At 32.4% G+C, this 11,707-nt stretch overlaps 1 protein-coding gene and 1 pseudogene across 1 annotated transcript; one reads left to right on the top strand and one right to left on the bottom strand.

Moving 5' to 3' along the window:
- The first annotated feature begins 4,902 nt into the window (after positions 1–4,902).
- LOC125191815 (transcription factor BC1-like) lies at positions 4,903–7,082 on the top strand. The gene is made up of 8 exons (XM_089057698.1): positions 4,903–5,179; positions 5,251–5,385; positions 5,529–5,594; positions 5,697–5,765; positions 5,904–5,993; positions 6,091–6,222; positions 6,330–6,471; positions 6,774–7,082. Exons 1-7 carry the CDS (start codon positions 5,006–5,008, stop codon positions 6,426–6,428), a joined length of 765 nt encoding a protein of 254 aa, XP_088913824.1. The 5' UTR covers positions 4,903–5,005; the 3' UTR covers positions 6,429–6,471; positions 6,774–7,082.
- Positions 7,083–8,683: 1,601 nt separating this feature from the next.
- Positions 8,684–11,707, bottom strand: part of LOC125195180 (V-type proton ATPase subunit C-like) — a 43,224-nt pseudogene continuing 40,200 nt past the window's right edge.

Raw genomic sequence — 11,707 nt, 5'->3', positions numbered from 1 at the left:
ATAAAGCTAACCTTTTATTGTGCCTTAGTTTCTAAATTATTTAATGCACTGCAATTTATGGACAGTGTAGCTCTAGCCTCTATGCATCATTTTTCGTGTATGCAATTTGAGTTCGGCTCAGTTTCTAATTAAATTTAATAATCACGAGGTAGCTTAATTAGTTTAAATTATGCATGCATTTGAGTTTTGAGCTAGTATGATGAATCTATCCGATCCAAGCTTTCCATTGATCGTGCATGCAATACTCACTTGAGTCTAACTCGTTAAACTTATAATTAGAGATATATGTAAGTTCATGAAATAAAATGCTAAATCATAGATATAAATGAGCAAGACTAATAGAGATCTGGACTTTTACTTTATTTCGGAAGTGAGTTGATAATCTTTATATTACTATTCAGCTTTATATATTTTATGATTTATTATAGTTGACAGAATTGGTTTTCCTTTTCATTGTTGATAGTATTTGATTTATTTTTAGTTGTTAGGATTTTGTTTTATTTTTCTAGATATCTTTTTTTATCTCAACATACTATAAAAATATATGGGGAATATTTTATTAGAATTAAGAATGGATAAATAAAATAATTTTTTTTATTATTATCTTATTTACGAACATGATTACTCTCTCCTCTCTTTTATCTTTTCTGCTTTCTTTATCTAAATCGAAAGCCTATTAAAGACTAATGGAAGTCAAGCTTGTGAGTTGTGATCAATGGACTTCTTGATATATTATACTCCATAAAAACATTAATTTCCACGTGTACAACATATATGTAGGCCTTGAACAAGTTAATTGGACAGAAAAGAAACCAATATTAGAAACGAAAAAATGAATGAAAATGATGTTACTATAAGCAATTTATTCGTGGATAAATTAAAGAAGAAGTTGTCGATATCTAAAAGGCGGAGATGGATTTATTGAATAACCATATATAGATTGGTGGAGATTTATTGGGAAGAGAAATGAGGGCAGAGAGCTGAATTTGGTTTAGATAGACAAAACTGAACCTAAAAATAAGGGGGAAGAAATAAGGGATTTACCTGAATGATAGCACCATGTTTTTTCTGTGTCTCACTGAATTAGATGGATAAAAGCAACTGCCATTCAACTCTATAACTGTTCCTTATTTACTCACTAACTAATCACTACACAATGGCATCGACTTGTCTCACACAAAACCCTTACTTCTTTAATGCCCATCCATCTCTACATCTCTCTCTTTAAATATATGCACAAGATACTACTAAAATGCAAATATATACACCCTGCTAACTAAAACTAAATATATAAAATCAATGCTCATGATAATATTAGCCTTGAGTATCAAAACGATGAAAAAAAAACTTTGAATTCGTATAATAACTATCTCGATCTGAATTATTTTCACACAACATATATCAAATCAAAGATAATTTTATAAGGATTCTACGATATCCTAATTGCATATCTTCGGAAGATAAAATTTGATAATATTTTCGTAAATTTTCATATATTTTGATAATCGGATTAATATCAATATATAGACCATAATATGCAGATATAATTGATGTATAATATCAACATAAAATTGTGTTGACATATCATTGTGTTAATATTTTTAATACTACTACATTCATATTAAGATCTCATATACTCATATATATGCCCTATTAGAATTGAAATAATAGATGATACTATTAGAAACATAATATTAATTAGATTTCTAAAATCCAATGATTTCTAATTGGTTGTAGTTAATACTCCCTCCGTTTCGCCATAGTTGAGGCGAAACTTTTCAGCACGAAGTTTTAGAAAGAAATATTAGGTGTGATAAATAAATAGATAAAAAAGTAAGAGAGAGAATGACTCAACTTATTTTTAACACAAGTATACCCGCAAGTGTACGGGGCTAATGTAGCAAATAGTAAGCAAAGAGTATCGTATCCACAAAGACAATGAGTGTCAACCTAATTACCACGAACCAACCTCAACTACTATCTAGATGAATCGGAAAGTTTGGGTTTTCTAAATCTACTTAAAAGCAAGGTAAAAACAATTAAAAACAACTAGAGAACTAAAAGCAAATAAGAAAACGGTTGTAGATCAAAGATGAGAAGGGTAGAATCCTACGGGATCGATAACAACTATCCTATGCTCAACTAATTTCCAAACTATGCCAACAAAGGGTCTCAAGGGTTATTAAGCTATCACTAAGGTAAAACTATATCTTTTCTCAAAGCATATAATTTGTAGATTGCTACCTAGAACCGAAGTCTCATTCCTAGAACTAAGGCAACAACTCCTAATAGCTCCTAAGATACTTAGCTTCATTCAAAGGCTCAAATCTCTCGATTATATTGACAAAGACGTCAATTTCTTCTCTTTCAAATTAAACTACTCACTTCTCAGTTCTTGTAGTAAAATCCACATGCATTTATAAGGTGATCAGTCAAATAAATGTATAAGCACAGAAGAAATCAAAATAACCACATGAGCCAAGACATAGAAAAAGGAAATCAATTAAACATAAGAATCATTGTATCTCCCCCGTAGAACTCTACGAAGGATTTAGCTACTCATGTTCAACACAAAAGTCAAAGAAATATTCAAAGAAATATTCAAAAACATTGTTTGAACAAGAATAAAACTAAAAGTAGAAACTCCTAGAATTGGATTGGGCGGATTGGAGGTCTCGTCTTCAATCTTGCGATGAATACTCGTCCTTTGCTCGTTCTTCTCTTCTTCCTAGGTGAAAAAGTAGTATTTTTGGGGTTGAAGGCGTGTAAGTTGTGTTTGGAGGCGTTTCCTAGGCATATATATACCTAGGGTTGACTTTGGGCCCGAAATAAGCTGTCCGACGAAGCTGGCGGGTCGCCAGGTTGGGTGTGCGTCGAAGCTGGCGAGTCGCCAGCTGCTTACGGCGTTTTTTTCGTGTTTTGCTGGCGGGTCGCCAGGTTCGTTTGCATGCGAACCTGGCGGGTCGCCAGCTATGTCACTGCTCTGCGCAGTCTTGGTAAAACGGTCATAACTTCTTCTACCGAACTCTGATTGAGACGTTTAAGATATCCACGCGAAGCTCTTTCGAAGACGAAGAGAATGGTATGCATTACATGCGAATCGGACTTCAAAATATCCAGATAAGCTGTCTCGAACATTGAGCAACTGCACATCCATATATTTTGTACATTTTTCTACACATTCTTCACAAAATGGTCAAAATACCAACATAATAGAGAAGTAGCTATAACCATGTCTTAAAGTACACAATATATGATCAAAACCAAGTAAAACTACCCTCTAAAATCATGTAAAATCCAAGTGAATCAGAGAATAAAGTATAAAGTGAATAAAGTAGAGAGAATAAAGTAAGAGAGAGTAAAGTAAGAAAGAGAAAAAAGTTACCATATATAAAAATGACTCAACTATGAAGAACTTCCCGAAGTGGAAAAATGACTCAACTATGAAGAAACGGAGGGAGTAGTAGTTTAGAAAGAGTTAGCCCTCTAGATTGGTAGGCTATTAGAATACTCCCTCCGTCCCACATTTGTAGTAACATTTAGTTATGCCACGGGTTTTAAGGAATTGGTGGAGTGTGTAATTAATGAAGTGAGAGGTGGAGTGTGTAATAAATGAAATGATATGGTGGAGTGAGATGATGAAGTGTGTAATAAATGAAGTGAGATGATGGAGTGTGTAATAAATGAAGTGAGTTGGTTGAAGGTGGGTCCCTCTTTGACTTTTTGGTTTTTTATTTTTATTTTGATTTATTTTAATATAGATAATGACATTTGAGTGTAATTTTAGTGAATATTGGGGTAAAATTTTATGTGCTAATATGGTAAATTCTAAATGTTACCCCAAATGTGGGACGGACTTTTATGGCAAAATGTTACTACAAATCTGGGACGGAGGGAGTATAATATATGAAGTTTTAATTCCTAGCATTTTAGTCTTGACCAATCAATGTGCTTGGGTCGAAGACAGTGACGGTTCTATTGAGGGCCGACCATAGATGATAGTAATTAAGAAGTGATATTAATATAGGGGTACTAGTCTATATTATATATACTCCTATATATATCATCCCTATTCATAGGTAATACATAGTAGAATATGTTGACATGAAAATTATTAGTAGAGTTCAAGATGTAATTTGATAAACCAAAAAAATATCCAATCATTTTTGAAATGGTCTGATTCAATAACTCTGACAAAATTTAATATAGTTTAGAAAAAAAGCTTAATAGCAATGAGTACAGCATGGCTATTTCAATTGCTTCAAAGTTCAAACCAGCCCTGCTGCAATGGGCGGAAGAGGAGGGGCTATGGCCCCCTCCACACCAATAGTTTGAATTTTGCTCTATGTGATTTGTTTTACATTTTTAAAAGCTTCATAAAATAAGACGATTGTTTGGATAAGGTCATCTCCAAATGAAACTACATGCCATGATTTGTACAAACGGTAGTTAATGATGATGACTCGAACTTGTAGGATAATTCATGATTAAATAATTCCATATTTTATAGTACTACTTTAAACCAGGGGCGTAGCTAGGATTATGTTTAAGGAGGGGCAAAAATTTAGCATATAGAAAAATTTTATACATCTGAGAAGGGGCAATTAGTGTGTTTGATCTATATAATTGGAAATGTGCTTATAGAAATGTAATAGTAAAAGAAGGGTGTGGAGGGGCAAATGCCCCAGTTGGCTATATAGTGGCTCCGCCCCTGCTTTAAACTAGTAGTACGTTTTAATTATTACTCCGTATAATGGTCTTTGATTGATTACGTTTTCATGATGACATCAAAAAGAAAAATGAAAGAATTAACATTTAATTTTCTCTATTTAAATAATACTCTATATGAGAAGCTAGACCAGTCAAATATTAAATGTAACTGCATGGGCAAGAGGATTTTAGCAAAAGTCTTGGTCTTTTCTATGTTTCTCCCTTATATAAAACCTGAGATGCCACAAAATCTTGTTATTCATAAAAATCATCACTTTCTTCAGTCTTCTTGGCAATGCAAAACAACTCTTCATCTTCCACCACCATTAGTAACATGTGTGCCCTTTTTCATGATCCAAACAATGCCTTATCCATCAATCTTCATCCCTCAAGTAATTCCTCAGTTTTAAATCCCAAAACCATTTCCCCTTTTAACAAGAAGAGGAAATCCAATTCTGCTCACTCCAAGGTTCAATTTCTTATAAATTTGATTTTCCAGGAACTGTGAAAAAAATTAAAATAATTTGTTTGGAGTTGCAGGATATGAGAGAACTAGTGAGAGGGAAGAAGCAGAAGAAATGTGAGGATAAGAAAGAAGGTGAAGAAGAAAAAGGTTATATTCATGTAAGAGCAAGGAGGGGCCAAGCAACTGATAGGCACAGTCTTGCTGAGAGGGTATATGCATATAAAATCTAAAATCCTTTTTGCTTTTTTTAATAGTTTAATTAATCTTTATTATAGTGGAGGTATTCAACTATTTCACTGTAAACTTTTATTATATGAAAATTTATGGTTTCTTTCTTTTGTTTCTGTTTCAGTTGCGGAGGGAGAAAATAAGTGAGAGAATGAAGCTACTACAAACTCTTGTTCCTGGTTGTGACAAGGTCAAATTCATTAAATTAATTTGTCTTCATATATATTATTGTCTATTTGTTTTCTTTTAATTTCTACTCCTGACAAAGTCACGTGGTTTGAGTGAAGAACAGGTTACTGGAAAGGCCCCCATGTTGGATGAAATTATAAACTATGTCCAATCACTCCAAAACCAAGTTGAGGTGATTAGTTAATATTGTATTAATACTTATATAATAGTAATATTTTCGGAGAGTATTGTTAATATTATTATATATACATGAATTTTATGGAGAAATTAATTAATTAAATGCAAGATATGTTATTGTCTATTTTTGCAGTTTCTTTCAATGAAGCTTGCATCTGTGAATCCCATCTTCTATGATTTTGGTATGGACTTGGAACCATTCATGGTAGGACCTGATTATCAGGTATGTAGAATATATGTTCCTTCAATTAATATTATAAGTACTACGTTTGATAAAAAAATCTAAACCTTTTTTTTCTTTGCCCAATAAATGCATGCAGAATTTTAATAGCTTGGCATCACCGTTGCCTGCAGGCATGCATCAATGCAGCCCCACAACAGCCAATTCCTATCTAGTCTTAGATAATTCTTCTCTCTTACACCAATCCCAGATTCCAAATGCTTTATCCCAGGTACACAAATTAACACATAGTATATATTTTTTTATATAAATATATTAATTAGTTTTTCACATAAGTATGATGTACTATAACATGGACAAAATTTACATCATTTTCAGGGTGATAGACAGGTTTTGTGGGAAGTGGATGATCAAAGACAGAGAATTAATAATCAGTCAGAATCTACCAACAACTTGTTTTCATTCCCATTGATGTAATTATGTAAAAACCCAACATCATCTGTCCTACTACAACCACCTGGTACGACTCGTATCATTTGTCTCAACCATTTCTTTATTTTTCTTAATAATCATTTTATTATAAACATAGCTAGAATGGTTACTTAATTATCATTATTCCCCGCCCCAATAAAAGATTCAAACAGTTAATAAATTTTATTATATGAGGCATAAGTCCCCCTAATTAAACCTTCATTGTGATTTATAAGTTTTGATTGAGAATGAATTATTTCTAATAGAATTCGTAGTTAATGATATGCAAGTTTTAAGCCTTATTTACGTTTCATGTACAATACTAACAATTTGTGTGGTTACAATTTTTAGATGGTCTTGGTCAAACAAAAAGGAGCAACGGATTTAATTAAAGGCTGTTTATTCTTGTCTGCGGTATCAAAAACTCGAAATCTTGGAGGCAGTAATCATTGGAACCGACCAAATATCAGCAAATCTTTCACTTTTGAGATCCTTTGTTTCCAACATAATTTCTGCACCCATAATCAAGGTTGCGGTGGTTAGAATTTTAGGTAGTGATAGTGGTCAAGAATTTGTAGTATAGCAGGAATAGTAATTGTATGTGGTAATTAACAATCAGTTGGTTGTTAATTAGTTAGTGCACTTATTATGTTTCGAATATTAGCCTTAATTTTTTTTTTTAAAAAGACTACGAAGAATATTTGTAACCCATGAAAATTGACTTTGACTAGGATTTTTTGTTTTTCATTTTTTCCATGTAAAAATGGAATTGGACAATACAAGAATTGAAAATAAACGAAGAGCACAAAGAAAGTGAATTAAGAATGGAAAACCCTTGATGCATAAGTGATTCAAGAATACATACATGATACATCGATAAAAATAATAAAATTATGTTGTAGTTTTTATTTATTTTTAAGAAAATCCAAAGTGATTCTAGAATACATAGATACAAATAATATATATAGAAATAAAGGGGAGTGATCAATTGCAATCTCAAATTAAGATTAAATCTTAGTCATTAGATTAAGAGATCTAGTGATTAAAATAATGTCACATGAATTATATTTTTAATTAAAAAAATTATTAAATAAAAATAAGTGGTATTAATGTCAATTCTCTCTTATTAAAATCATCTTAAAACTTTAAATTTATGTAACTTTCTCGATTTAAATTATTTTTTCGTAAAAAATATATCAAATTAAAGATAATTTTATAAGGATTCCAACGAGATCTCAATTGCATATGTTCCGACGACGTTCGGATAATGAAATTTGATATTTTTTATTTTAGTTTTCGTAAATGTTGATACCCAGATTTTTATCAACAAATACATCAAAAATTTCAATATAATGCATATAAAATCTCAATAAAAACATGTAAAAATCTCAATAAATATGTGTTGATATTTTCTTGTACTAGTGTTGATATTCTTATGTCATATTGTTGATATTTGTAATACACTATGTTGATATAAAAAACACTCACGAAAATTATCATATGATAACATAATGACGATATTACCCTTTTGTTGATATTTTATCTACTATTTATTGAAATTCGTCGTCCACTCATTTTAAAATATAAGGGTGTAGATTTGGTTTTAATTTTGGATTAGGATGCTATAAGCAATGGATGATGACCCACTGAAACTAAAAGCATCAATGTAATTATTATAGTTAACTCTACCCGTCCACGATAAATGGCAACTTATTACTCTTTTATGTTTTAATTAGTATGATTTGAATGATCATATATGACACCACATATTTTCTTATATTTTAAAACTTTATTCACACTTAAAATTTACCAAGAACCTGCCATAATTATCTAGTACTGTAATATTCTTTGCAGAACATCCCTTCCTCTCAAAAATCATTTACCAATAATTTGCTATATAGGTGAAAATAATAGAGTAAATATGGAGTAAATGAATGGGAGTGTAATAAAACAAATGTATCAAATGGTCAAATAGTGAAATACTAGTATACAAGCAATAATATGGGCCTCAACGTGTCCTAACCCATCATGACCCCTATATTTCTACATAAATGACAACAGAGAAAGGATAGATCAATTTGCCAAATTGAGAATGCGAACAAAATTTTACTTGGTGTCATCATCTAATTATATACCTCATGTCGTCATGCATAGTCACCTTCATGAGTTAAAATCTGATAAAGTTCAACACTCTTTATGCTGTGGTTTTATTGATACATACATACAGAAAAAAAAAAGCCAACATCACCAATTTGGTCGGGAATATAGGTTATTCTCACTAATAATTTCTCAAAGTGATACATTCGACTCGCTTGGTCCAACAAAACTTGATAGTAGCATACAAATTAGTGGAGATATATCTGCTACGATAACAGTTTCTTGCACAACCAAATGAGAAAAAACTTCGTACTAATGGTCGACAGAATAATTCTTAAAGAAAGAATGAATTGGATAATTTACTCTATTATACAAGTGTAGAATCGGTCCTTATTTGGGAAGGCCAGCCTAAATTATACTCCCTCCGTCCCCTATTAAGAGTCACACTTTTCCATTTCGGTCCGTCCCCAATTAAGAGTCACACTTCATTTTTACCATAAATGGTAAGTACTCACATTCCACTAACTCAATTCACTCACATTTTATTATAAAATCAATATAAAAAAATGGGTCCCACATTCCACTAACTTTTTCAACCAACTTTTCTTTACATTTCTTAAAACCCGTGCCCGGTCAAAGTGTGACTCCTAATGGGGGCCGGAGGGAGTAGTATTAATAGTGAAGGAGACGTAAGGATGAGTATCTGCGTCGCCTGCAAAACCGGCCATTCCTCCTTCATCCTCTGTTTTCCAGTATGTGCTGCACTCACACAAACAAGACAAATCAGAAATCAACAACAGCATTTTCTCTAGTGAAAATGTTAGATATGGATCAGAGCTCATATGATCCCGGGACCATGAAAACATGTGTATTCAGAAAGGGGCATATTGGAGTCGGTAAAACCAGAAACAATGAATCTGCTTCAAGACTCAAGAGGTGGACCAATGCCAAACCGTTTCGTAGTAAATGCTATACATGTTCAACACATGCAACGCTTTTGCGTTGTCCCTTCTACTACTTCTTTTTACAAGGTGAGATGAACTTAATCTCGATCCTTCTGATTAATCGAAACTCTGAAGATGCCATTGCTCATAGATTTATGCTTTAACGTTTTATGCCAAAAAAATTACTTCAGATCAGATTAAACTACATGATTAATAAGTTCAAAATTGCCAAGAAACAAATTTAATTGCAAAGATAGGTGGTGAACTAAGGAGTACCTATTTGAAGTGCTGCACAATCCCTCTAGAATGGAACGAACTTTCTTCTCATTTTTAACAGATGGTGACAACACAACGGACTGAAAAGAGAGAATTTAGAGAGCCACTCAGAAAACATTATAGAAATACAAAAGCGCATCAAAGGGATAGGTTATTTATCGCAGAATGATTTCACTAAAGACACGTACAGCGCAGAAGTGCATCCACGAGCTAAAGACCTTTCAAACAAATAAAGATTGAATTTAGGAATCCAAATAACAGGCCAATAATCATGGATGATTATGGAACATATTTTTGGTACTACTACTGGGATTTCCCCACTCAATGGTTGTGTCTCTAAGCATGTGATGCATCATGGAGTATTTGTTGTAAGAGTGGCAAGAGCCGTAACACATTGAAATTCAAGTATAAAGAATCTATTTTCCTTCCTTGGAATTTTCAGGTAGCACAAACCACCAAAAATAAACATGTTAGCATGTCAATCAGAAAATTATTACTTATGTAGGAAATAAAACATTTGATAAAAAAAATGTTCTCTTTGAATGCAATGAAAAATTTGAATTCCATAGGATAAGGGAAAATTACAATATATGAAACTGAACTTGCAGTCTATATAAAATCTGGATTAATCCAATTTAGCCTATTAACCTGGTATTATTGGATTCTTGTACATAACTAGCTAGTAACAATAAAATAATAGGGCACTCGAGGATAGCAATTGCTTGTTGGAATATCTAAAGTCCTCAGTGAAGTGGTGATTGTAAATTGTTAAATCTCATAACGAAAGCAACAAATCATCTACTGTATGAAGTTATTTAACAGATTAGCTCCTAAAATATGGTTCATGTAATCATAAATAATACGAAGAATTGTTTGGCTTTAGGATTTCTAGTGTAAGGATTGTATCTTAGCATTGTGTGGACATCATGTGTTGTTCCACACACCCAATCCTAGTGTTGCAGAATATATGTTCTGTGAAGAACATTGAACACACAAGAAACTTATGTTCTTGGATCTCCAATGTTGCAGCAATGCTAATATCATAAAGAACTTCATCATGAACTATAGAATGGGGTTAGCCGTTGTTAAAGCTGTTGTCCCTCTCAAGTTTCTATCAATTGCTACAACTTAGTTTAGCTTACGGTACTATGATGATGAAGGATTTCATGCTTCTAGACTCTAGAGAAGTCTTAGTACCATGGTCATAAGTAGAGGTGTCAAACGGGCTGGGCCGACCCAGCCCAGCCCGGCCCAGGCCCGGCCCACTAATGAAATGAAGCGGGCTTGGGCTGGGCTTAGTAGGTTAAACGGGCTCCAATTGGGCCTTTCTTCAAACCCAGGCCCGGCCTAGGCCCGGGCCCACTTAAAGCCCGGCCCAGGCCCAGGCCCGGCCCAGGCCCAGGACCAACCCAGGCCCGGCCCAGGACCGGTCCAGCCCGGCAGAATCTCAATTTTATAGTATATATTCTTAATTATGTGATATATTTGTTTTTTTCATATCATATTATACATATTCTTTATTCTATTTAGTATTAAATAAATTACCTAATCGATCTAAATCAAAACTTATATTTTCAAATTTTATTTCCATGGTTATATTGATTAATTGTTAACTACTTTTCCTTTTAAAAATAGTTTATCTTAGAATTTATTACTTGATTTATATAATTGAAGAGATTAGTTCCATATATAAAGTGATTGATTAGTCATTTATATTTATGTGATATGTATAAATATGTATTATCTATTATGCTTTATTATCTTACGTGTATTCATATGGGTAAAAAATTTAGATATTATCTCTACGTATTCATATCTTTTCTATTAATTTATTACTAGATTGCATGTTATTTTATATTTATATATTTTAAAGATAATCATAGATTTTATTAATAATAGTATGTAAAAAAATCAATTAATTTAATTATTAACTTAAGTCGAACACTTATTTAAATTTGATTTCCAATT

Source organism: Salvia hispanica, chromosome 4 (genome assembly GCF_029641045.1).
Source record: "Salvia hispanica isolate PSC_SH4W2 chromosome 4, Shi_PSC_v1, whole genome shotgun sequence".
NCBI lineage: Eukaryota > Viridiplantae > Streptophyta > Magnoliopsida > Lamiales > Lamiaceae > Salvia > Salvia hispanica.
This window is presented reverse-complemented; position numbering and strand designations above follow the sequence as displayed.